Source organism: Somniosus microcephalus, chromosome 13 (genome assembly GCF_052327205.1).
Source record: "Somniosus microcephalus isolate GS21.2 chromosome 13, FLI_Smic_1.0, whole genome shotgun sequence".
Taxonomy (NCBI): domain Eukaryota; kingdom Metazoa; phylum Chordata; class Chondrichthyes; order Squaliformes; family Somniosidae; genus Somniosus; species Somniosus microcephalus.
The window spans coordinates 32943695-32971599 of NC_140999.1; the positions used below are offsets into that span (position 1 = coordinate 32943695).

General features: G+C 46.2%; 1 protein-coding gene across 1 annotated transcript; it reads left to right on the forward strand.

Annotated features, from left to right (window-relative positions):
* The first annotated feature begins 1568 nt into the window (after positions 1 to 1568).
* On the forward strand, positions 1569 to 27422 carry LOC147108193 (uncharacterized). The gene is made up of 5 exons (XM_086004732.1): positions 1569 to 3511; positions 3606 to 3673; positions 20033 to 20195; positions 21906 to 22087; positions 25411 to 27422. The coding sequence occupies exons 2-5, from the start codon at positions 3653 to 3655 to the stop codon at positions 25447 to 25449; spliced, it is 405 nt and encodes a 134-aa protein (XP_085860858.1). The 5' UTR covers positions 1569 to 3511; positions 3606 to 3652; the 3' UTR covers positions 25450 to 27422.
* Positions 27423 to 27905: the final 483 nt, after the last annotated feature.

The following is a 27905-nucleotide window of genomic DNA, read 5'->3' on the forward strand; positions in this document are numbered from 1 at the left end:
TGCTGGAACTCCAGGAACAGGTGCAGGAGTCTCTGGCAGGTTTTGTCTCCAGGGTCGCTGTGAGTGTGGAGCAAATGGAGGAGTCCATCGCTAACATGAGCAGAGCCTTTGTGGAGGCGTTGGCGCATGAACGCATCACCATGGAAAGGATGGCAACCTCGGTGGAACGGATGGCTACCGTAGAGGAGAGGATGGCTATGGCCATGGAGGAGCTTAGTAGCCAGGGTCGTGAAAACATGGTCATTATTCACAATAGACTGACATCTCTTGAGGAGCGATGGTCAGCTATTGAGCATACAAACCAGACCTTCATGCATGTCCTCGGGAGTAGGATTTCCAGTACAGAAACGGGTCCTCTTGGCCCCCTGAAGTGCAGCAAGGTGCTGTCAAGCCACTTGCCAACTCTAAAGTGGGTCTGACCCATGAGAGGGATGTTGGTGGCAGACAGCAAGGAAGTGGGGGCTCCTCCCCAAGCGCTCACACGACCATGCCACTGCAAAGCCCTCTGTCAGAGCCCCAGCAGAGTCCCCACCCAACTGAGATCAGCGTCTCAACCCCTGCACAGCCGCAGGAGCAGCAGGCTGTTGCCGAGCCCTCACAGGTTCACAACCCCAGAGGACGCCCGCCAAAGACAGGAGCAGCAAGAAAGTGAGCAAGGGGCTTCCACATCTGCTGAAGCCACAGGGGAAGCACCACGTAGGAGCACGCGTAAGAGGAAGATAATGCACAAGCAGTCACAAGGGTAGTCACTTGGGTGTAATGTAATGTTTAATGTTGAAAAGCCATCAGATGCTTATTGCCATTAAAAATTCTGATGGCAACCTGTTGCAGTTGTGGCGTGTGTCATGTTGCTAATGGGACTTCCACATTGAGGGCTTAGGATGACTTGCAATTGTGAGTATTGTGGTCAGAGTGATAGGAATCTGTAGGTTCTTGGCCATTGTTGATAGTCTGATAAGAAGGTGCGAGGCAAAAGTGTTTGATTGTGCAAGCTAAGCAAATCTGGACAGGATGAGTGTGTCCCTTGCTTCCTGGGCAGCAATGTTGTTGCGCGCTGGCACCTTCTAGCCTTTGCATCTTCAGGTGGGTGACTAGCAGCTTGGTGGTCCTGTTGATGCTCTTGCTGTTGGTGCTGCTGTTGCTCATGATTCTGCTGGTCTACAACCGAATCTGATGTCCAGGAGGAAAGGAATTAAATGTTCGCCATGCTTCTGGAATATGCCTCAGTTGAAGAAGTGCTAAGTCAAGGTGAGGAGAGGGGTTTCCCAGGAGGTCACACTGGAGATGAGTGTCAGGCTCCAAACTTCCACAACACTGAGTATGCCTGCTAAAAGTTCCCCCAGACCTGAAACAACAAAGTTCTGCCACCTGCAAATGATCATTGGTGAAAACTCCTTTGTAATGGTGGAGCTGCAGCTGTTCGTAACCAATCCACTAGTGAGGCCACCAGGATTACCTGGCGTGTTCCAGAGGAGGCGTGTAGGATGGGGGAAATGTGTTAAAATCAGAAAGGCCTCTCATAATGGGGTTATAGAGGCACTTAGCTGGTTGTTACGGGCCTTAAGGGCCTATCCCGCCTTTTGGAGGCGGGATGGAAACAGGGTCAGAAAACTCGCATGTGGGAAAATTGCTCAGAGGCGGGATGGAGGCAGGATTGGGCCTGCCCACCATTTTTTACGATTTTAACACCCCACACGCCTCCAATCTTGCCTCCTCAGGCCTGGCAAAATCGAGCCCCATGTCTTTGGATGATTTTGCCAAGGGACAGCATGTAGGATGAGGAATAGGAGGGTGCCAAGGATAGATCCTTGGGGTACTCTGGAGGTAACTGTGCAGAGGTGGGAAGAGAAGATACTGCTAGAGATGCTGTGGCTATGATTGGGTAGGTAAGAGTGGAATCAAATGAGGGCATTCCCACTGAGCTGAACAACGGAGAACAAGTGAAGGAGGATAGTGTGGTTTTAAGAACAGGAAACATTGGCACAAATTGCCTGTCCTTTTTTTCAGAGAACAACAGCACCTACTCACCTCAGCACTAGATACCTCTGTCCAGAAATATTCCATTTTTTAACCTATTTGTGCAGTTACACTCTTGAGAATTCATAAGATGCTCATCATATTCTTATTCCCTTCAGAAGGAGGAAAAATATCACTGTTAAACCAATACATTTTTCAAAAATCTCAATAAAATTCTACTCAGTTACTCATCCTCTAATATATTTGAAATAGGAGGAGCAGGTAATGCTAGACACACTTGTGACTATGGGGGCGCTCTTGCAAATGATAAGCTCCATTCAGCCCAGTGGTGCACCCAGGCCTGATGGCTTCCTAGCTGAATTGAACAAAAAGTTGATCCTTAATTGGCTCCTGTGTTAAATGTATTTACTACATCACTAATTCCGGCTCAATTCTTGATCCTTAGTGAGATACATTCATCTCTGTTATCCTGAAAAGGACAAGGCATCTCGCAAATGTGCCTTCTGCTTTCCTATCCCCTTCTTGATTGTGTTTCAGAGATATTTAGAAAAATTCATCTGCCTAAAGTATGCCACCACCATCAGCCAGTCCCAGTATTATTAAATACTATCCACACTATAGATGCTTTGGAAAATATCAGCTTTGTCCTCTCCCTTGTTGATGATCAAGTTGTGGTCTTTCTTAAATGTGACAATGGATATTATGGGATTTGGGGGAACTATTTTTTGGTTGATTTCTTTATTGTATTCGCCCCCATAATCTTTTTATACTTAATTGTTGCCTTGGCAGTTGCAAGTGTATATACTTTGCAAGTTATCAGGGGGCTCACATGGTGGCAGAGAACACTAGTATGCAGTGGTATTCTCTGATGTGTTATCTCATGCTCAACCCTCCTTCCCTTAACTTCCAACCCAGTACCAGGCCGGACGTCTTTCGGGCGGCTTTGGGTGCAGGATGTTAGTCCCTGAAATTGGCTCTTGCTGCGTTTGTTTTACACCCGTAAATCGGGCACAACAAGGTCCAATTTCTACCCCCTAATATCACTGGAGGACTCATTAGTGTTAAGAACATTATTTTATTAAAACTACCTCCAGGTCATGCAGTTTTAAGACAAGTTTGTTTCTGTCGGACTACTAATGATTCAGTATTAAGGTAAGAATCTAGTACAGGTCAAACTTTTGAAAATCTATGGAAACTGTCTAAAATATAATTGGGCACTCTGAAATGTTTACCAATTTTTATGCGTGTTGGAATGTTCAGGCAATGCCTTTTAATTACCTTAATTTTGTCTCTATTGTAAAAATTACATGGTAAAACAGATCGGCAATAAAGCTGTATTATATATTTAATTCTGTACTTCTCTTTCTTTCTAGATGAACTACCAATTGTGGCTATAACACAAAATCCAGTTGCAGGCCAGAAACCTTTGTGCTTTAATGTGTCTTTTGTCATCACTAACCTACCACACAATCCAGTTCAATTTGACTCCACTTCACAGTTGTATCAGTCTGCTTCACATATTATCAGTCATCAGGTATATCTAAATAAACCAAAAGTATAATTATTGAAATAATTTACTTATCAAGTAATATTATTATTCTACTAAAAACATGATATATTTTTTGCAGCTCAATGCCTTGTATAGTAACAGCAATATAAATGCAGTATTCTCAGAATGTACAGTCATCTCTTTAAGGTAAGAATCCTCGCTTAACGGCTCCAGATTTGGTCTCAAATTGAGGACTGTGTACAATGTTGCTTTTATACACTTTTGAGTTTCTTCTCAGTATACTGCTGATACTTAAATGGTATTTTAGCATCATTAATCCGACTCTGAGGTTCTTATACTGACGATACTTATATTTTAAATTATTAGTTAGACTAGCGATGCTTTGTATTTAGTATTTGAATTAATGGCAGATTGTATGATTCTTTCTCTCAATGTCATTATACAATCTGGGTCATCAAGAAATAGCCCTATTATAGAAGACACATCCCAGATATTTTTGTATTTTAGTGAAAGTGTTATTTAAGAAAAAAAGAAAACAAGCTTTTAATTCCCTTTAAAATATAACTTTATAAAGCAAGCGGTGATCAGTAGAAACAAAAATGTGCTCAAATTATGAGACTGTCTGAGTCAGTTTTGACGAGCTGAATACAAGAGAACTGCTGAACGAGTTTGCAGTTCTCTATAATCTTGCATGTGTGCAACTGTGATTAGATTTGGTGTCTTTGGATGCATCTTTACAAAAGTGGGGTCTTAAAGTGTCTTAAGAATAGACTACTGTATTATGCAAACATATGAACATATGAATTAGGAGCAGGAGTCGGCCACTCGACCCCTCGAGCCTGCTCCGCCATTCAATAAGATCATGGCTGAACTGATTACTCCACATTCCCACTTACCCCTGATAACCTTTCACCCCCTTGCTTATCAAGAATCTATCTACCTCTGCCTTAAAAATATTCAAAGACTGCTTCCACCGCCCTCTGAGGAAGAGAGTTCCAAAGACTCACGACCCTCTGTGAGAAAAGATTTCCCCTCATCTCTGTCTTAAATGGGCGACCCCTTATTTTTAAACAGTGACCTCTAGTTCTAGATTCTTCCACAAGAGGAAACATCTTCTCCACATCCACCATGTCAAGACCCCTCAGGATCTTATATGTTTCAATCAGGCATTCTCAGGAAAAGCAGGGAGGGATGTTTTTGTTTCCTTGATTTTGAGATTCACCAGTTGGCAACAGGAATTCACTTGACCTGTGTGCCAGGCATCACACTTGAAATCAAAGATGGGATGTTTTAGGAATTATCGCTAAGATTCTTGGACATAGTTATCTGTTTTATAGTCTGCTCTAATAAAGTCCTGTTGCTGAACCATCATCAAGGAGTGGGAACAACTTCTGACAATACCCCATTAGCTTCTATTGACCTTCATGCTGCACTCACATAAGCTGTCTTTTCCAATGTGTTTGAGGCTGAAGTCAGTCCCACATGGTTGACTGGATGAGCTTATACCTCTAAATTTATACAAATTTCATCTGAAATGTCAAGTCAAATTCATTTTATAACTTTAAATTTAATTTGTTGCACTGCTTTCTGGTGACGATAATCAGCGGTGGCCAATTGGAGTACTCATCACTGGCTTCTCTGGACCAGCCACTATTGTTGTTACCATTGGATTGACCACTTGGAATCTCTTTTCCCTAAAGAGTCTCAAAGTAAAGCACTCTGCAAACTCCCGACCCTCCCATCTTTGTGTGCAATTCTTCACAAAATATAACTTTAAACAGCACCCATTAATCAAGAGGATTAAAATGTAATGGCACCCTATACTCAAAAACAACTCTGAGTCATCTTTTACATTTTTTGTTATATGCATTTTTTAAGGTTAAAGATATAAGCAATTGTTTTAATTGGTTGTTGGGGTAAAAGAGAAGTCTTCCCTTGTAGGAGTCTACGTACTCCTAGCAAAAAATACTGAACTCGGAGAGGCTCAACAGAAAAGGTTTAATTGTTGAGGCTGCATGCTGAACACAAAATGGAGTCAGAGACTACACAAAGTACAACTGCCTTTCATCAGTGTACAGCTTCGACTGCTCCTCCCCCGCTCTGGGCTTAACTATGTTGCAGATCGAGTTTCTTAAAGGTGTGATCCTTCTTAAAGGCATGGCGCCTGATTTATAGTCTATGGACCAGAAAGCGGATTGTGTCCTTTCTGTGATCGGTATGCCATACAGCTCCCCCCAGAATCCACTAGTAGGGAGTGTACGAACTGGCATGGCGGCTTGATGGCACGGCCGGAACGGCTCTTGGTGGTTGGTGTCGGGAGCGGGGCGGTCGGACGCGTCGGGCTCTTAGGCGGTCTGCCCCACGGTGGGGGTTGGCCCACTTGAACGGGTTCGTCAGGCTCTAGGTGAGCCAGCTTGAGCCGGTCGACCGACACCTTGTCAGTTCTGCCGCCCACTTCGAGGAGGAAGAACTTGTTCCCCGTCTGGAGTACCTTGTAGGGTCCGTCGTATGGGGCCCGTAGAGGTCCTCGGTGGGCGTCATGGCGCACAAAAACAAATTTGGCCATGTGCAGGCTGGGTGGTACGCGGGTTGCTGGTTCGCCGTGCCGGCCGGTGGGTACCGGAGCGAACTGTTGTGCTCGGTTGGCGAAAGCACAGCGTTGCTGGTCGGCCAACCAGGGGGTCGTGGCGGTGGGCAGGAACTCTCCGGGTACGCGCAGCGGCTGGCCGTTCACGAGTTCTGCCGCCGAGGCTTGCAGGTCTTCCTTGACCGCGGAGCATAGGCCGAGTAGCACCCACGGGAGGCGGTCGATCCAAGCCTCGTCCTCGAGGCTGGCGCAGAGGGACGCCTTCATGGACCTGTGGAATCGCTCACACAGTCCGTTGGCTTGGGGGTGGTAAGCCGTGGTGCGGTGAACGGCCACCCCGAGGTTTCGGGCGATGGCGGCCCACAGATCAGAGGTGAACTGCGGGCCTCTATCCGACATCATGTCGGAGGGGACGCCGAACCGAGCAACCCAGGTACCAATGAACGCCCTCGCGATGTCGGCGGTGGTGGTGGACGTCAGTGGAATGGCCTCGGGCCAGCGGGTGGTACGGTCCACGGTTGTCAGCAGGTGCGTGTGACCTTGTGATGGCAGCAGGGGGCTGACGAGGTCGATATGGACGTGGTCAAACCTTCTTTCTGGCACGGTGAACTCCTCGAGTGGGGCTTTGACGTGCTGGTGGATTTTGGCAAGCTGGCAAGCTATGCAGGATCTGGACCAGATGCGCACATCTTTGCGCAGGCCGCGCCAGACAAATCGGTTGGCCACCAGTCTAATGGACGCGCGGGTGCCGGGGTGTGAGAGGCCGTGGACGATGTCGAACACCCGTTTTCGCCAGGACGCCGGGACTACGGGGCGGGGTTGCGCCAAGGAGGTGTCGCATTTGACTGTGACGGCGGACGGGCCGCAGGCGACGTCGGTCAGTCGCAGCCCTGGGAGGGTTGTGGGCGCGGAGAGCAGATCAGGGTCGGTGCATTGCTCCGCTGCCAGTTGAGCATAGTCCACTGCCAGGTGGGCGCCGTGGACGGCGGGGCGGGGTAGGCAGTCGGCCACCACATTGTCTCGACCGGAGACGTGCCGGATGTCCATGGTGAATTCGGACACCGCGGCGAGCTGGCGTTGTTGCCTGGCTGACCACGGGCCCGCAGATTTCGCCATCGCGAATGTCAGGGGTTTGTGGTCGACAAACGCGGTGAAGGGGCGGCCCTCCAGAAGAAATCTAAAATGGCGGACTGCCAGGTACAGTGCGAGGAGCTCGCAGTCAAAGGCGCTGTATTTGGCCTCCGGGGGGCGCAGTTGTCAGCTGAAAAAGGCCAGCGGTTGCCAGGCCCCGTCGACCCACTGTTCGTACACGGCGCCGACCGCGTGGTCGGAGGCGTCCGTGGTAAGGGCCACTCTGGCGTTGGGCTGTGGGTGAGCGAGCATGGTGGCGTCGGCGAGTGCCTTTTTGGTCAAGTCGAAAGCGGTCAACATGTCCGCCAACCACTCGATCGCCATTCTGTCTTTCTTACCCCGGAGGGCTTCGTATAGGGGCCGCATGAGGGAGGCCGCTCCGGGAATGAAGCGGTTGTAAAAGTTGATCATCCCCAAGAACTCCTGGAGGCCTTTGATGGTGGTAGGCCGGGGGAACTGCTGGACGGCTTGCACCTTGGCAGGCAGGGGAATGGCTCCGTCCTGCGTGATGTGGTGGCCGAGGAATTCAATCCTTTTGAGGCCGAATTGGCACTTGGCTGGGCTGATGATGATCCCGTGCTCACTGAGCCGCTGGAACAGGGTGCGGAGGTGCTCGATGTGTTCCTGCTTGGAGGAACTAGCTGCCAGGATGTCATCTAGGTAGACAAAGAGGAACTTCAGGTCCCGGAGGACCGAGTCCATGAGCCGCTGGAAGGCCTGGGCCGCGTTTTTGAGGCCGAAGGGCATTCGGAGGAACTCGAATAGCCCAGAAGGGGTGATTATGGCCGTCTTGGGAACGTCCGTGAGGTGGACTGGCACCTGATGGTAACCGCGCACCAGGTCGACTTTGGAGAAGACTGAGTGGCCGGCCAGTCTCACCGAGAAGTCTTGAATGTGCGGTATGGGGTACCAATCCGGCGTGGTGGCGTCGTTTCGGCGCCGGTAGTCCCCGCAGGGGCGCCATCCCCCATCGGGTTTGGTGACGATGTGGAGTGGGGAGGCCCAGGGGCTGTTGGAGCGGCGGATGATGCCGAGCTTTTCCATTGTGGTGAACTCAGCCCGCGCGATCTCCAGCTTGGCCGGGTCCAGCCTGCGGGCATGGGCATACACCGGTGGGCCTGTGGTGGGGATGAAGTGTTCTACCCCATGCTTAGCAACCTTCGCGGAGAAGGTCGGGTTGGTGAGGGCTGGGAACTCAGCCAGGAGTGCTGAGTAGTCGTCCGTTGAGCGGGCGCGGCACTGCCACGCCATTTCAGCGGGTTGGGGGGGGCCATGGCGCCCGGGATAGGTGACATGGTGTTCATTTCCACGAGGTGGCGCCGAGGCATGTCGACCAACAGGCCGTGGGCGCACAGGAAATCCGCACCGAGGAGCGGGGAGAGCACCTTGGCGGTGATAAACTCCCAGTGGTAGTGGCGGCCTGCGAGGTCGATGGTGACGGTGCGGGTGCCGTACGTCCGGATGTCAGTGCCGTTGGCGGCAGCCAGCGCAGGGCCGTGGCCGCCTCACTGGATCTCGAGGGCGGTTGCAGGGATGATGCTGCGCTGCGCGCCCGTGTCGCATAGGAAACGGCATCCGGAGGCGCTGTCCGTAACGTACAGCAGCGCGCCTGCTTGCCCGACGGCCATCATGTAGGCCGGTGTGGGGACGGTTGGAAACATGCAGGGATGGCTGCAGCGCCGTGCCCGTGCGCCGAATCGGGTATGGAAGTAGCAGTAGCCCTGGGTCGGAGGGCTTGGGGGACGTGGGGGCCTAGGGGGCCTCGTGGCCGAGCTTTGTGGCCGCGCGATAGAGGGTGGAGCGCGCGCCGACGCTGCGGAGGCCAGGTCGTGGGTGATGGCGTGGTTGGAGCTGGACGACAGGAGCTTATCGGCTTCGTCGGCCAGGGCCTCGAGGTCCGTGAGGCTGGACGCCACGATCGCTGGGCGGATGCTAGGAGGTAGTTGGCGGATAAAGAGCGTGTGGAAGAGGGAGCTGGGCGGTTTCTCGTCGGTCAGAGCAAGCATGTGTGAGAGCAAGTCTGATGGCGTGGAGTCACCGAGGCCCGGGAGGTCGAGGAGGTGGCAGTTGCGCAAGAATTGGGAGGCTGTGAATTTTTTAATGAGCGCGGCCTTGAGATGTGCGTACTTGCCTCCCTCCGGAGGGTTTTGTAGTGTTGTCCAGACTTTCGTGATTGTGGAGCTGCCCAGGGAGGCGAGGAGGTAGTCGTACATCGTTGCGTCGGCGGTGATGCCGCGGAGTCAGAATTGCGATTCGGCTTGAAGGAACCAGGCGGTGGCCAGGTTCTCCCAGAACTCCGGCAGCTTCACAGAAACTGCGTTTGTGTCAGCCATGGTTACGCTTAGGAGTCATCCTGAGTGTCGGGGTCACCAATGTAGGAGTCTACGTACTCCTAGCAAAAAATACTGAACTCGGAGAGGTTCAACAGAAAAGGTTTAATTGTTGAGGCTGCATGCTGAACACAAAATGGAGTCAGAGACTACACAAAGTACGACTGCCTTTCATCAGTGCACAGCTTCGACTGCTCCTCCCCCGCTCTGGGCTTAACTATGTTGCAGATCGAGTTTCTTAAAGGTGTGATCCTTCTTAAAGGCATGACGCCTGATTTATAGTCTACGGACCGGAAAGCGGATTGTGTCCTTTCTGTGATCGGTACGCCACACCCTCATCTCAAGTGGACCCCCTGAGATAAGGGGTCAAAGCTTGCCCTATAGCAACCACGAATTTGCCAGACGGACACCTTGGATAAGTTTCACGATCTTTATTCAAGCATATGCAGGGGGAAAATCTCAGTCTCATCCCAGAGAAAGGATTCTTCCACCGAGTATCAAATACGTACAGCAATTATACCCTAACTTGAGGCGTGCACCTCTCGTTCACCCTCCTTCTACGATCATTGATTGGTCTACAGAATTATCTGTTCCTGCTCTGGCCAGGGGGTGCTCACATCTTGCTTTGAGAATCTGTATGTCCTGCCTTATCTTAAGCAAGGACACAAGACCAGCTTATTAGCTTTACAGTTCCTGTTTTGTCTAGTTCCTACATGTCCTGCCTTATCTTAAGCAAGGACAAAAGACCAGATTATTAGCTTTACAGTTCCTGTTTTGTCTAAGGCCCTACATTCCTAAGCAAGGTTAGGAGACAAACTTATGAGCCTTCTAGTTTCTTCTAACTTTTAATTCTAAGAAGTCTTTTTTGTCCTCTTACAATCCCCCCTTATGGCCCTTGGCTATGTGCCCAAGCCAGGCCATTTCCCTATTATTTTCTCGTGGGTGATGTGGTGTATGTACCTTTAAGAGGAACTATGTTTTTTTGAAGCCCCTGTGTACTGTAGTACCGGTAGTGACCACTTGGGTATATAAGCCTGTATAGCGTCTTGTATAGTTTAGTTCACCTCCAGACTTTGTTCAGTAAACACTTGTTAATTCAACTCCTGTTTTCCGGGTCTTCATTAACATACGGATACAACAGTGGCGACGAGTTAGGAACGAACTTACCTGCAATTCGGCAGCACCTCAAGGAGATCGATTCCTAAACTTTGGTTTCACCAGCTAAACGGGCTGGTGGCAGGTAGTGCACTGATCCTTCCTGGGCGACGGGCTGGGGCTCGATCGGGTAGCTCTGCAGCGGGGCCAGGCAGCGAGTCGTAAGGCAGAAGCAAACAGAGACAGAGGGTGGAGCACTCAGGACACGGCCGGCACTGCAAAGCAGGTCGGCGTTCGGACCAAGCAAAGGGAGGGGAAAGTCCCAGAGAGTCCGACAGGAACGATTCTCCAAGTGACGGAGAAACTGTTTAAAAATATATATGTGAATAAAAACTGCGGAGAACAGCGTTGGCAGCAGCGGCAGCGGCGGGAAAGCGCGGGAGGCACCATCTTGACTCGGCAGGGAAGAAGGGAAAGCGCGGGAGGCGCCATTTTTGATTTTCAGGATGCCTAAGACTGGCAATATTACTGCTTTCGATAGTGATATAGAGGATTGGACCACATATGTGGAAAGAGTGGAGGTATATTGCAAGGCGAATGAAGTAGCGGATGATAAAAAGGCATCGGTACTTCTAAATCTGCTGGGTGCAAGGACATACGGGCTGTTACGAAACTTGATCACCCCAGCCAAACGGATGGACAAGAATTTTAAGGAGATTGTTGATACCCTACAGGAGCACTTAAACCCAACACCGCTGCTGATAGTGGAACAATTCAAATTCTTCAGGAGGAATCAGCACAAAAATGAAAGTAACGCTGATTACCTCACCGAATTACGAAAGCTGTCTAAGCACTGCCAATTCGGGGCAGGACTGGCAGATTCTCTATGAGACAAATTCGTCTGTGGTCTCCTAAGCGAAGGAACACAGAAAAGACTACTTTCTGAGAAAGATTTGACACTGGACAAGGCTTTCAGTGTGGCTGTATCATACGAAGCAGCAGCAAGAGGAGCTGCAGAGATACAGCAAAAGCCACAGGACTTCGGCACCCATGAAATGACACGGGGTTTCGAGAGATGTTATCGCTGCGGCAGATCCACCCATGACCAGAGGGACTGCTGGTTCAAGGACAAAGCATGCAGGCAATGCGGAAAGATGGGACACATTGCACGTGTATGCCGATATGGAAAAAAATCCGCTGACAATAAAAGGTCAATAAGGAAAAGTACAGGAAGGTACAAATGATGACGAACAGTAGCTCCGAAGACCAGAAGACTGATAGCGACTCCGGAAATAAGAGACTAAGCTGTCTCAAATTACATAATGTAATTGCCAAAGAAGATTACCAGACCATTTGGGTTACCCTCACAATAGCGGGGCCCCCAGTTAAAATGGAGCTAGATACAGGATCAGCTCTGACCGTCATAAGTCGACGGGATTACGAGCGGCTATTTCCGCATATACCTTTGAAAGACACATCCATTATCTTGAAGACATATACGGGGCAGAAAGTATACCCCAGAGGGAAAATAAGGGTGCCTGTTGTATACAACGGCAAGGAAATACAGAAGTTGTATTTATACATTCTGCAAGATGGTGGTCCACCGTTGTTGGGACGTGAATGGATCAGAAAGATACGTTTGGACTGGCACTTCATTCAGGCACTGACGGTGACCAGTAAGAAAAAAAATGATGATGACGTCACCCCTGGACGCTTAAAAGAAATCTTGGCTAACGCCAAAGAAGTGTTTCAACAGGAACTAGGAACCCTGAAAGGCGCCACCGCCTCAATAAAAGTGGAAGATGCGGCAATTCCCAAGTTTTTTAAGGCAAGGCCGGTGCCATACGCAATTCGTCCAGCAGTCGAGGCAGAGCTGGAGAATTTGGAAAAAGCAGGCGTGTTATCCAAGGTAGATTGGAGCGAGTGGGCAACACCCATCGTCCCGGTCATGAAGAAAATGTTGAATAATGATAAATCTGAAGAACAGAGAAAAATTCGCATCTGTGGGGACTTCAAGGTGACTGTCAACCCGGTCCTTCATACGGTACAGTATCCTCTTCCGAGGATAGAAGATATTTTCACCTTACTATCCGGAGGGAAACCGTTTCACCAAAATTGACTTGGCACAGGCATATCTACAGATGGAGGTTGAGGAGACCTCTAAAAAGTATCTCACGATAAACACACACAAAGGCCTGTACCAGTACAATCGGCTAGTTTTCAGAGTAGCATCAGCTCCAGCTATCTGGCAAAGAGCTATGGAGCAAGTACTGCAAGGGATTCCAGGGACTCAGTGCTACCTAGGTGACATCCTTGTAACAGGAGAAAATGACAACGAGCACCTTGCCAATTTGGAGCAGGTGCTCACGAGGCTGAGAGAACGGGGCCTACGAGCAAATCGCCCCAAGTGCGAATTTTTCCAGGAACAAATATCATATTGTGGCCATGTCATTAATGAAGAAGGGTTGCATAAATCACCTGAAAAAATTGAAGCGGTCGTAAAAGCCCCAGCACCTGAAAATGTCTCACAATTAAGGTCGTTCCTGGGATTAATAAATTACTATCATAAATTTTTACCGAACTTGTCAACGGTTCTGCACCCTCTTAACGCACTGCTACAAACGGGAGTAATTTGGAAATGGAGCGAAGACTGTAAACGTGCCTTCCATAAATGCAAAGCCTTGATCACGTCCAAGGAAGTGTTGGCTCATTACAACCCATCACTGCCAATCAGACTGGCGTGCGATGCATCCCCTTACAGCGTGGGAGCGGTATTATCGCATAAATTCCCTGATGGCTCGGAGCGGCCGATAGCTTTTGCGCCACGCTCATTGAACTCAGCTGAGCGTAACTATGCCCAGATCGACAGGGAGACACTCAGCCTGGTGTGGGGGGTGAAGAAATTCAACCATTACCTACACGGACAAAAATTTACCTTGTTGACTGACCATCAACCCCTCGTCTCCATATTCAACCCTAAAAAGGGCATTCCCATTATGACAGCGCAAAGGCTACAGAGGTGGTCCCTTTTCCTAGGGGCACACCAATATGACATAGAATACAAAGGAACAAAACAGCATGGGAATGCTGATGGTTTATCGCGCCTACTGTTGCCAATGGTAGAAGAGGCACCTACAGTGGACCCAGTGGAGATGTTCCACTCGACCATAGTTGAATGTCTACCAGTGACAAATTCTACCATTGAAAAGGAAACGAGAAATGACCCGACTCTCTCACGAGTCTACGATTTAACGGCGAAGGGATGGCCAGCACATGGCGAACCACTGTTGCCAGCATTCTCGCAAAGAAGAGAACAGCTGTCAGTGTGCCGAGGAACCTTGATGTGTGGATCCAGAGTGGTGATTCCACCCAAACTCCAGGATAAAGTGCTAAAGGAGCTTCATGAGGGGCATCTGGGTGGAGTGAAAATGAAGAACTTAGCCAGAGCATTTGTGTGGTGGCCAGGTATCGATGGAGACATCGAAGAAATAACCAAGAGCTGTCTAGGATGCCAGAAGGTCCAAAACGCCCCACCACAAGCCTCTCTACATCCATGGGAGTGGCCCTCATCTCCCTGGCAAAGGGTACATATCGACTTTGCTGGTCCATTTATGGACTCAATGTTCTTAATCGCGGTTGATGCACACATCAAGTGGCCGGAGGTAATAAAGATGTCCTCCACCACCGCGGAAAAAACCATCACAGTATTAAGGACCATATTCGCCAGGAATGGGCTGCCTGAACAGATCTGTTCTGATAATGGACGACAATTTGTATCCGAAGAATTCAGGAAGTTCTTAAAAAACAATGGGGTTAAGCACTACACGTCCGCCCCATACCATCCCGCCACCAATGGATTAGCTGAAAGGTTTGTCCAGACCTTCAAGAAGGCCATAAAGGCCATGGGTAATGAAGACATAAATCTACAACATAAGGTAGATAACTTCTTGTTTGCATACAGGAATGCAACACATGTGGTTACAAACCAAACCCCGCCATGATGTTTTTCAATAGAAGACTAAGATGCCGGCTGGATTTGATCAAGCCAAACATCAGAAGGGACGTAGAGAACCGGCAATTTCAAGGCATGAATGAAAGGCCAACTAGAACCTTCCAGATAGGTCAACAAGTTTTGGCCCGGGACTACCGTACCGAGAAATGGCAGCCTGGAACTATTTGCACACGACTAGGACCACTGATGTATACCGTGGACATTGGAGAAAGCATAATAAGGCGCCATGCTGACCAGATCATAGAGTCATCCAAAAAGGGACAACCTACACCACAACTCTATACGCCTAATGATGAAGCAGAGATACCCATAGTATCTACCCCCGATCCGGTGATACTGGAATCAGATGAACCCGACACTGGCATTCAAGCCGAATCGACCTTGCCAAAAGAACCTACTACACCACCGAAACCTACTACACCACCGAGGCGTTATCCGGACTGAGTCAGGAAGCCTCCAGAGAGACTGAATTTGCAATTAATTAACTTCAGCAAATGTGTAGATTATTGTTCTTGTAAAATGTTAATTAATGATTACTTAAAATATTATGTACTATTTATCTAAAAGGGGAGGAATTGTGGTGTATGTACCTTTAAGAGGAACTATGTTTTTTTGAAGCCCCTGTGTACTGTAGTACCGGTAGTGACCACTCGGGTATATAAGCCTATATAGCATCTTGTATAGTTTAGTTCACCTCCAGACTTTGTTCAGTAAACACTTGTTAATTCAACTCCTGCTTTCCGGGTCTTCATTAACATACGGATACAACAGGTGAGCCCCAGGTTTGTCCCTCTGCTTGGGTTGCTACTTCCCAAACTGCAGGATTTGCCTGTTGACTTTCCCATCGAGGTTATATAAGATAAGACCTTTCTGCCGGACTTTTTAAATTTGCCTTATCCAGTTTTTTCCTTATCGCTCTTGCTATGGCTTGTCTCTTATTTCTGCTACATTTTTGACAGGATAACAACAACAAGATCACCAATACAACGCCTTGTACGACAACCAATACATGTGATATTATCCTTATCCAGGGGTGTATTTGCACATTGAGTCCAGTATTCCAAAACTTAGTATACCAAGGCCGATTAGCCAACATTTCTTCAGTGTCCTTTTGTAGCTTATCTATTTCTTCCGTCAAAATAACATACTTTTGTCTCTGCTTCTGAATGTCATGCTCAGGTTGGGTCTGTTCTTCATTCAATTTGGGTATCGGTTTTTCTTGTGGCCTTATTACCATTGTGTACCCTTCTCGGATAGTGTCCATCACTGTCCCATTAATAGTTTCTTCTTTTAGTTCAGGATATATGATATACCTGTTTATATGTTTCTCTTCTTGTGGGGTAAAGCAGAAGTCAGTATCTGTGATGGCACAGGAGGTGGTCCCTCCCTTATTCGTAACTGTCATATTGGGTGCCTTGGTGCTCACACACCATTCTCCATTCCCCCGCGGGGCGGCGGTGCCTTGGTGCTCACACACCATTCTCTGTTCCCCCGTGGGGCAGCGGTTGTTTTGGAATCCCGTGTCATTGGCGTGATACTCCATGTGCACCCTTTCGTTCAGCCATAACCACAGTCATCCTTGGTCATTCTTGGTGGATCTCGGCATAAAACAACTTGGTTATTTCTATAACAATCATCTATGTTAATACACCTTGTACTGTTGTTCTCTTTAATCACATGTCTGGACAAGTCATAGTACTTGATTCAGGGCCTTCAAGTGCTCGTAGGGTCAAGTTATTGTACAGGCTTATGGTTTCCTTTATTACCAATCCCCCTTTTGCTCCTGATCACAGCTAACGTCGCTCAAGTTTCTGTAATACAGGCCTTGTTGGTCCCTTTGGCCGGCCTGCACAACTTGTCCCATGGCTCCCCCTATAAGGGATAAGATCCTGTAAAACATAATGGCCCAGAAATTCGGGTCCCCACGGATGAGTACGCATGGGGTACTCACCCGTAGGCCCAATGGAAGTGCCGGTTTCCTGCATGCACTGCGCATGCGCGGGAAACCGGCACTTCCGTTCCCCTGAAAGAAGGGGTTCAGAGTTCGAACGCGTGTACAGGAGAGGCTGCACGTACACATCGAACTTACGTTTTTTTTGCAGGTTTTCCCGGGAGGGTAAGTCTCCAGAAGTTACACATATAAAAAGCAAGCGTAAGGCCTGCTTTTTACAAGGTAAGTGGTGAATTAATTAAAATTAAAACATTTTCCACAGGTTTATCATTTTTAAATACTTTAAAGAAGGGTAAGTTTCTTTCTTTTCCAAATGATACTGGTTAATTTTTTTAAAAATGATATGGATTCAATTGGAGTTATGAGGTTAATTAACCTATTAAAACCAGACTTTCATTGTGGCCATGGTGAAATTCTGGTTGGTGTAAATTTGTGTAGACCACGTTGAATAAGATAACTCCGCGAGAACATCCGATAGTGGCAGATCCCTCTACAATATTTCATTGACTACTGTACTGGGAGCCCTACAGAATGTGGGACTAAAGGTAAACCCTAGAAAAGTACAGGTAGAGAAGGACAAAGTAACCTTCCTAGGATACATAATAACACAAGGGAAGAGACAAATGCCCGAAGACGGAAAGGAGGCTATTAGAACGATGGTGAGGCCAGCAACTGTGAAAGGGGTCAGACAGGTACTAGGGCTATTTAATTATTGCTGGGACTTTATCCCAGAATATGCAGAAATGGCCCAGCCTATACAGGATTTGATCAAAGGGGGGAAACCATCCCAGGAGATGGTGGATTGGGGCCCCGACCAAGAAACAGCGTTTGTAAAGTTAAAACAAGCCCTCGTAAGTGCCCCGGCCCTGCGATTACCAGACCAGAATAGGTCATTCCACATCTATAATTACCACAGTAAGGATCATTACAATGCGGTAGTAACCCTCCCGGATAAACCTGCAAAAAAATGTAAGTTCGATGCGCACGCGGTGCCTCTCCGGCGCACGCGTTTCACCTGTCAACCCCTTCTTTCAAGGGTAATGAAAGTTTCGGTTTCCCATGCATGCGCAGTGCATGCACAAAACCGGCACTTTCGTTGGGCCTACGCGTGAGTACCCAGCGCGTACTCAGGCGTGGGGACCCGAATTTCTGGGCCAATGATTATGTATCCTAGGTAGGTTACTTCGTCCTTCCCTACCTGTACCTTTCTAGGGTTTACCTTTAGTCCCGCACTCTGTAGGCTCCCAGTACCGTAGTCAATTAAATATTGTAGAGGGACCTGCCACTATCGGAAGTTCTCGCGGAGTTATCTTATTCAATGCGGTCTACACAAATTTACACCAACCAGAATTTCACCGTGGCCACAATGAAAGTCTGGTTTTAATAGGTTAATTAACCTCATAACTCCAATTTAATCCAGATCAATTTTTTTTAAACTAACCAGTATCACTTGGAAAAGAAAGAAGCCACATTAACAAAGAAACAATCACCCATGCCTTGTAAACATTCAAATTCATTTTCTTCCAGGCACATTGGCAACTGTAACTTCAAGGCTGAAGCTTATCTTTTGTAAAACAATTAACAAACTTAAAACAACACATGCTTGTTCATCCTTCAAGACAAGTCTTCAAAGGGTCAAACAGCTTTTAGCTCTCTGTACAAAAGAGAGGGTGGAGCTAAAACAAACACAACAGACACTTTCAACGACAGAAAACTTCCACACTTTTAACACACACTTTCACACAAACTGAGATTCCAGCATTCCTTTTAAGATTCCTTTCACTCAGCAAATCCTGTATTTTACTTGTTTTGGACAGAAACTGATAGCATCTGTATTGATAAAACTTTAATTTTTTTCTTATTCCCTTTCTTAAATTACTGGTACTCGGGTACAATTTTGGCACCCGTTTTTGGTCCAAATTCGAGTACGTCTACTCAACTCATAATATGTGCGAGCCACTAAAATGATGAGCTTTTCTTCCTTTAATTTTGTATCCTTAGCCCACCATTCTCTTTGTTGTACTGGTGGGTCGTTCGGTTGCCAATCGTTTTTAACCATTTTGTCTTTTATCTTTGTCCACTAAATAACGTGTCAGAGACCCCACCGGTCCCCACTCAAGTTTTTCACTTCCCATGGTTAATTGTTGTCAGCGGTACGTCCCTTACTTTACTCTCGCAGAGCGAGACGGTACTTGCAAACTGGAGTTGTCAGAGGTACCTCTCTTAAATACTCTCGCAGAGTGAGACCGTACTTGCAACAATTTTGTTCTGATGATTTGTTGTCAGAGGTATGCTTAAACTTTCTGCACTACTTGCAACTCGCCTATTTTATCGCGGGGTCGGTACGTCGCCCCTAGGTTATTCTTGTATTCCTTCTTGTTTGCGCCGGCCGTATACGACCAATACCGGTTCGCTGGTATTGCTTCATTGGCCGCGCTTCAGGACCTACTCTTAACCTGTAAAATGCTGGGGTCGTTACGTTGCCCCTAGGTTACTCTTGTACTCCTTCTTGTCTGCACTGGCCGTATATGACCAATACTGGTTCACTGGTATTGCCTCGTTCACCGCGCTTCAGAACTTACTCATAACCCGTATTGTGCTTATTCCTCGGATCCCGTCAGTTTGTAGTTTGCTATACTTAGTTCTTTTATACAGATTACCTCCCTTCCCGTCCACAATGTATCAGCTCTAACTTGTAGGTGGTATTTAAAAGATACTCACCTCAACAGCTGCCACATTGTTTGGGTCGGAGAGCCAGCATCCTGCCGACTATGCCAATTGTTGGGGTAAAAGAGAAGTCTTCCCTCCTCTCAAGCGGACCCCCTGAGATAAGGAGTCGACGCTTGCCCTATAGAATTCACCAGACGGACACCTTAGATAAGTTTCCCGATCTTTATTCAAGCATATGCAGGGGGAAAATCTCAGTCTCATCCCAGAGAAAGGATTCTTCCACCAAGTATCAAATACGTACAGCAATTATACCCTAACTTGAGGCATGCACCCCCCTTCTATGATCATTGATTGGTCTACAGAATTATCTGTTCCTGCTCTGGCCAGGAGGTGCTTACATCATGCTTTGAGAATCTGTATGTCCTGCCTTATCTTAAGCAAGGACATAAGACCAGCTTATTAGCTTTACAGTTCTTGTTTTGTCTAGGTCCTACATGGCCTGCCTTATCTTAAGCAAGGACAAAAGACCAGCTTATTAGCTTTACAGTTCCTGTTTTGTCTAAGGTCCTACATTCCTATGCAAGGATAGGAGACAAACTTATCAGCCTTCTAGTTTCCACTAATTTTAATTCTAAGAAGTTATAGTTTCTTCTAACTTTTTATTCTAAGAAGTAATTTTTGTCTCCTTACATGGTTAATAGAATTTTCTCTAAAGGTTAATAGTATTACTTATGAATAGTGTTTTATGAGTAATTCATTTTCTTGGCAGTGCTACAAATGGGGATGCGTGAAAGTGCATGCTGTCTGCTTTTTCAACAATGGCCCTCAGAAAGTTGATAAAGTTATTGTGGAGCAGGCGTTCAGAGACAGAACAAACAATACCTCTACTTTAGCAACTTACAGACTTAACAGCAACAGTCTCCAGATAACCGGTAATTAATCATTGACCATTTTATTTAAACTCTGTCTTACTTAACATTCGATATATATCTCAATATATCTCAATCAGACTATCCATATCAACATGGAATTTCAACTGAGATAATTCATTCTAACTACAAGCACTTACTTTTTCAAGTTATCTATTGAATCATGTCCTTAATAGTGAATAAACAAATCTTTTTCTTTGTTGTTTCATGATAAGATTTATGAGTTTGAATAATAAACTAAATACATGCATCATTTTTTATTACATTTCCAAAGGACATCATTCTGGGGAGGGTCCATTGTTCCACTAGTTTAACATGGTGGATTACTAACCATCGATTTGTTGACCGCTTAGATACTTATAATCTCTTGCTTAAGATTAGATGAACTCCACTGTTAGGTCACTGATTTTTGTGCTTTCCAAGGCAAGAGGTGTTAGCGTCAGGGAATAGAGAGTGTCTTCTCATTTCAGCCAGCCAGCATGAACATCAAGCATTCCAAAGTTATGGTTAGATGCTGAAAAATGTTCCTTTTATTTCACCCTAACCACAGCAGACATTACAACATTTCATTTCCCAAACTAGCCACATCCTCGTGGTTTCTCTGAGAGGAGGTCATCAATTCAATATCAATTTGGGGTAGTTTTGTAATTCATGTCTAGTAGGAACTGGAATGACATGGTCCAAAAATTATTTTTCACATGGCAAGCAGCGACAGGAGATTTTCATCCCTTTTTTTGGGGTGGATTCAAACACAGGTCTCAAAGGTGAAAGGACTGTGTGCAAACTCAAACATACCCTGTCTCGTCCTTTACTTGTTGTTCACTAATTTAGCACTTGGCTGCAATTTTATTGCTATTGTACTGCAGATACCAAGATGAAGCAATTATTATATGTACAAATACTCTTTAACCTTGCCAGTTCACACCAGCAATTTTTCTCCCCCACCCCCCCTCCTCACCTGACAGTTTTGACACCTTGCTGCAGTACAGTTCCATGAATGTTGGGTGCTTCCCAGTGCCTGGCCCAAGTGGCATTATTCAATGTGTGAGTCTTGGCAGTGAATGTTAGCAGGCTACTCAACAGCAGGAGACATCACAGTTAGGCCCAATACTGCCTTCATCCTGCTTCCACTTATATAAGTGTTGCTGGGTAGCAATTGCCCAAAAAGCCTTTACTTGTTTATCTCCCCTCCAGCCTAAAGGAATTGAGTCCAACTGCAGGACCTCTGTCACAGCCCCAGCCCCAGCCCCAGCTGAGCATTGCTCAGGAATCGAACACCGGGCCCTCCCTGGTCTGTGTGACTTAGATACCTACTGGATAAACTCTTTGAGCCATCAGGAAACTCCAGCAGGAGAAATGTCTGTTGGTCAACATTGGCAGACTGCGACTGCAAACTGTTAAACAGACAGGTATTAGAATAAAACTTCATGTTCTTTGCCTACTTGAAAATCTTGAACTAACTGGAAATTACATATTTTACTACCAATTTATACTCCAGGTTCAATTCGCGTGTCCCCTAGGTATGTTTAGGGTAATAACTAATAAAGAAGAACAACATTTAAAAATCTTTAAAAAGTTTAGATCAACTCATGAATCCTGAATTGCTTTGCTTTTCAACCTGCCAGATGTAAACTTCAGGTATAGATTTTACAGTCAACTGTATTTACTTCTGCGTTAATTTTTGGACAGTTTTTAAAATGTGTTTCATTTTAGGCTGTGAGGAAGTGAAATCTACTGTTACGCCAAAAGAACTGGATCTGCCAGTGGTTTCAAAACAACAAGGAGATCTCGCCTTTGAAGTTAACTTCACAATAATAAACTACAACTTTACAGATGAACTCCAAAATTCAAATTCCCCTGAATATAAACGAATGACAGCCAATATTAACAGACAGGTATGGACTTCTGTTTTTCTTCATTAACTTCATTAGCATTGAAATATTTATGAAAAATACCTGTGTGTTTAACGACAACATTTCCCAGAAAATGTTCTGCATGTACTTGCTTTAGTGAGTTATTCATTTCACTTTGAAATATTTTTGAGTGTAACAAGCAAAAGTGGCAAATTTGCTTTTGATGCATTTTGTTCTATTTTTACTTATTTTTATTTTAAATGTTATTTTATATGTTTAAAAAAGAGAAGACTTACACTTGCTATAAATCTTTTGCCGCTTTCATGTTTATTTGAAAACAGCACTTTAAAGGACTGCTATAAAGTTTGCCATGTCACTGATTTACGGTAAGAAAAAGATGTTCTTGTTAAGTAAATCACTTAGAAGTCAAATCAAGGTGGCCCACTACACAAAAAACCATTGTGACCAGTTCAAAATTATTATAGTCTGTGCATTGGGAATAGGGGGCGTAACTGGTTAGCAAAAATTAATTAAAACTTGAAAAAGAAAGACCACAGACAGGAAATAACTTGGATTTTAAAATAACTATCCTTTAATTATTCAACTAAAAAAGAAAATACAGTTTTAACTTTAAAGCTTCAACAGTTGGACTCAGCATGTACGTTAACTGTATGAGGTCTAGTTTATTCAACAGGGTAAAGGCAAAAAAAATAGCCAAAAGAGTGAGCTGCACCGTAAAATGCTGCCAGAGAAGCATGAGCAAAATAAAATCAATTCTCCCCAAAGTTTCTGGACTCCAGGAAGGCAGGGGACAAGATTTTTGGCTGAAGGGGGCAAAGATTTGGGGCAGAACACAGTTCGACTGGGACTTTGCCCTATTTACACTGGCCATTTAAATTCCAGTATGGGTGTGGTGGGGTGGGGTGGGGGGTGCCCTGTGGAAAGATTCATCACCTCTTCCCTACAACAAAATGGTACATCTGGGCCGGTTCCCAGACTCCCCCAGGAAATTATTCCTATTCCACCTTTATGAGAAATAGGAGAACTCATGGGGAGCTGAGAACTGGCTTACGTTTCCCCTGTGGGCCTTAAGAGGGCTCCAAACCTTTACTGGGGAAAGGTAATCAGTTCTGAGGGAGATTAGTTACCTTACCCAAAGTGCTTTCCTGCTCTATTAGGAGCAGACTCTTTTTCAAAAAATGAAATTAAGATGGTGTTAGTTAGAAACCTGTCCAAATAAATGCATTTGTTTTAAATTGCATTGAACTCCATCTTTCAGCTGCCTTGAGACTTCTGTGTCAAAGGCACTGTTTGGAAACAGGTAAAGCTATAACCACACCTATATTTACGCATTAACATGATTGCTTTAATCACTTTACTAAATTTTGCATGATCGGTAGAATTTAGCAGTCAGTTTTGCTGAAGCGGTATAGGTGCTTTAACAAAAGTGATAGCTTGTTTCATACTTTAAATGACATACACATATGATATAATGGCCCAGATTTTGCAGTCAGTGGTGAAGGAAGAGCTGCCCACGGGCTGTTTGCAGGCTTTTGAGCGGCAACTTACGGAAATTAGAGACCCTTTCCAGCGCGGCGCCCTCTACAGGGGGTCTGTGGCATGTGTGAGCAGAGCAAGCAATGGCATGTCTCTTCAACCAATTAGATTGAAGAATCCTTACTGAGACTTGCAGAGGGGAATTTTCACATAGAAAAAATGGGTGGGTTGGGGGGGAGAAAAGTGAAAATTGTAATAATCTAAAACCCGACCCCCAACCCGCCTCTCACCCACCCCCACTTTCACCTTTTACTCAGGCGGGATGGGGGGTCGGTCAGCCAACTCGCTGCCGGGGATCACCCCAACGCCCCCCGCCCTGGGGCCGGGGATTGGAACCCCCCGGGGTCGCAACTCAGCCCTAGGGTTGAGGATCAGAACACCAGCCCCCCCCGCGGATCGCAACTCCCCCCTGGGGTCAGGGATTGGACCCCCCTCACGGGCTTGGAACCCTCCTGGGCCTTGAACCCCCCACCCAGGGCTTGGAACCTCCCCACCCCCTTGGACCCAGCACCTACCTGTTGCTGCAGCATCCTGGTCAGCCAGCATCAATCAGGCTGGCTTCCGGGTGGGGAACCCGTCCATTATGCCACGTGCATGCTGTGGAGTTAAAACTCCACTGCATGCTGGGAAACCCGGACTTCCAGGTGTCCTGCCATCTCCCGGGCCCCCCGCTCTGGGTGGGTGGAAAACAGGAAAATCCTGGCCGCAGAGTCTAAACCAGGAAGTATAAATTAGATTTTTTTTTAAATTTATTCATTCATGGGATGTGGGCATCGCTGGCAAGGACAGCATTTATTGCCCATCCCTAATTGCCCTTGAGAAGGTGGTGGTGAGCCACCTTCTTGAACCGTTGCAGTCCGTGTATATACTTTGTAGTTGTTTTGGTACAGCTGAGTGGCTTGCTAGCCCGTTTCAGAGGGCAGTTAAGAGTCACCCACATTGCTGTGGGTCTGGAGTCACATATAGGCCAGGCCAGGTAAGGGCATCAGATTTCCTTCCCTAAAGGACATTAGTGAACCAGATGGGTTTTTATGACAATCCAGTAGTTTCATGGTCACCATTACTGATACTAGCTTTTTATTGCAGATTTATTAATTAACTGAATTTAAATTCTCCAGCTGCTGTGGTGGGATTTGAATTCATGTCTCCGGATCAATAGTCCAGATTACTAGTCCAGTAACATAACCATTATGCTACAGTACCTTTAATTCAATGTAAAATCATGTACAGAAAGCAAAATAAAGAAAGGGAAAGCAAAATGGGATTAAGAGAGAGATAAAAGAGACAGCAAGAAAAATATTTTTTTAAATTATTTTAATTGTTAATTTTTCAAAAAATCTTCACAATAATTAAATTCTGAAGGAATGAACTCCACACTTGTAAAATTAAATGTTCAGGGCCATAGAGGTTGTTTGGCAGTAGTTAAAATTTCACTTACACCTGAATGTACCAATCCCTAACTTTTTCCGGCGTGTTTACTGGGTAACTAGTATCGCAACTTCATGCCCTTCATGTGTGTTAATGCCAAATCTTTCGGCGAGGTGCTGGTGTAGTGAAGCTTGTGGAGGAGCAGGGTAACTTTTCGGCAACTTCCGGATTTCCACATTAAACTGCGCATGTGCGGAGGCCAGAAGTTGCTGTCCGATTTGCACATTGATAATGATGAGCGCTGTTAGCCTCACTGTTATTTCTACCGCAAAATCCAGCCCATTGTCTGCGTTCAACATACACATATGTTTTACAGCATACTTCATCAGAAAGAAAATCATAATGATATTGTTGTCTTAATTTTGGATCTGCCCCAACAGCCCAGTACCAGTCAAAGTTACCACTGCTTGCTACCGTGACCCTGCTAAAAGAAGTACACCAATCATTTCAGAGGAACTCAGAAAAGAATTTGATGCTGGAACAAATGGAACAAGATGGCTTGGCAGAGTATTTCAACTTAAAAGTGATAGTGTATCTGTGGGTTTGTGTCAGTACTCCGAATGGATTCTGTTATGTCCCCTATGAGACTTTTAGTATTGTGTTTTGTCTCCCCCTAGTGTTTTTACTACTTACCTTCTTATTGTTGATTTATGTCATGTGACATGATGAGAAAGTGAAAGAAAAACACAACCACGAGGGAGCCAGAAATCATGGCTGGTGATTCTGCAGCATTTTACGCCATCCTTTTCAGTTTCCCCCTTTGATTGGCATTGTCTGTAAGTAGCTTTTTATCAGATGTCTTTATGTTTATCTATGTCGCCATTTCTTGATATTTGTGGCCAGATGAGTTAAAATATTGCACTTTGTGGAGTTTCCATGTGGCTGGCTATTAGTCTTTCCCCTGGCATTCATGTGTTAGACCTTTGATTGTTGTATCAGATTTACCTCAAATTGTAATAGAACCATTGAGTTATAGTGGTAACGTTTCATTCCACTATCCTAGGTTTATTTTGTGTATTCAGATCATGATTGTAATACCAATCAGCCTTATTTGATGTTGTAATTTCTTGCTCTCTTTGTAGTTTCACCCTGTGTCATTAAACTGGATTAAAAGTAACAACGCCTCCTGTTTGGTGATGAGGGTTTAGCTGTCTGTCGAATCATAGTCATGAGGAGGACAGAACAGTGAAAAGACACCTTTCCCATGGGCGAATCTACTAAAGGTACAGATACTCAACACCAACACGATTCAATGCATCTCTGAAGCCATACATTCCAGACACCAGTCACAAAAGCTGAAATGGAGGAACAGTCACCATTGAAACAAGCAGAGGAGACCAGATCTCACTGTTTTGGCTCCTCCAGGCATTCAAGTAGGTCTGTTACTGGTGCAGCAGCAGCGATGGCCAGAGCCAAGGCCGAAGCAGCCAAAGCAAAGATATCCTTTGCTCAAAGGGAAATGGACATAAAAATGGAAAAGGCACGTATTGAAGCAACATTAGCCGTATTGGATATGGAAAAAGAGGCAGCAGCAGCTCTAGCGGAGGCAGAAGTCCTTGAAGCAGCTGTTGAAGGTGAAGCAACAGGCAGCAACCTTAACCTTCATCTCCCTCACCAAGATCCAGTGCAATGCACCACAGAATACATACAAAGCCACTCCAGGTCACAAACTGTTAACTCTTCAATGCCCAACATAGAGCCTGTTCCAGAGTTAATACATGAACAGGAGGAGCTTGGCCATGCATCTCAGTGCCGTTGTGAGCTCAACAAAAATACTGTGGAAGAGGATGAACACAAGTTCCAACCAGAAGACCATAGGCTAACCCATCATTATCGTTCACAATATCTGGAGACCTATCGCAGTCCAGCTGCTCTACCTCACTACGAACAGACCCAAGGCATGTCAGATTTCGTGAGGTTCTTCGCACGTCGTGAACTCGTCACCACCGGGTTGCTACAGTTCAATGACCAACCTGAAGACTACAGAGCATGGAGGTCTACTTTTCGGAACACCATAAGAGGGTTAGACCTGTCAGCAAGCGAAGAAATCAACCTACTCGCTAAATGGCTGGGTAAGGAATCCTCTGAGCACGCCAAGAGAATTTGAGCTGTGCACATTAACCTCCCGGAAAGGGGGTTGAAGATGATATGGGATCGTCTGGACGAGAGCTATGGCTCCCCGGAGGTGGTTGAGAATGCACTGTTTAAGAAGCTGGAGAACTTTCCCAAGATCCTCAATCGAGACCGCCTGAAGCTCAGAGAGTTAGAAAACATAGAAAACATAGAGATAGGAACAGGAGTAGGCCATTCGGCCCTTCGAGCCTGCTCCGCCATTCAATGAGATCATGGCTGATCTTCGTCTGAGATCATAGCTGATCTTACCAGTTCAGTACCCCGTCCCCGCCTTTTCTCCGTAACCCTTAATCCCCTTAGCCTTCAGAAATATATCCAATTCTCTCTTGAAAATATTTATTGAATTAGCCTTCACAGCCCTCTGTGGCAGGGAATTCCACAGGCTCACCACTCTTTGAGTGAAGAAATTCTTCCTCATCTCTGTTTTAAATGATTTGCCCGCTATTTTTAGACTGTGGCCCCTGGTTCTGTGCTCCCTGGCCATTGGAAACATTCTCTCTGAATTCAGCCTGTCCAGGCCTGCCATAATTTTATATGTTTCGATGAGATCCCCTCTCAATCTTCTAAACTCCAGTGAGTACAAGCCCAAACTATTTAATCTCTCTTCGTAGGTCATTCCCGCCATTCCAGGTATCAGCCTGGTGAATCGCCGTTGCACTCTTTCCATGGCAAGAACATCCTTCCGCAGATGGGGCGACCAAAACTGTACACAATACTCCAGATGCGGTCTCACCAGCACCTT

Bases quoted from the DNA above. Each gene is read 5' to 3' on its own strand.
- LOC147108193 (XM_086004732.1), top strand. From the start codon at position 3,653: ATGTACAGTCATCTCTTTAAG. The intron at 20,196-21,905 runs GTAATTAATCAT...GTTTCATTTTAG, and splicing joins CAACAGTCTCCAGATAACCG to GCTGTGAGGAAGTGAAATCT. The intron at 22,088-25,410 runs GTATGGACTTCT...CTGCCCCAACAG, and splicing joins CAGCCAATATTAACAGACAG to CCCAGTACCAGTCAAAGTTA.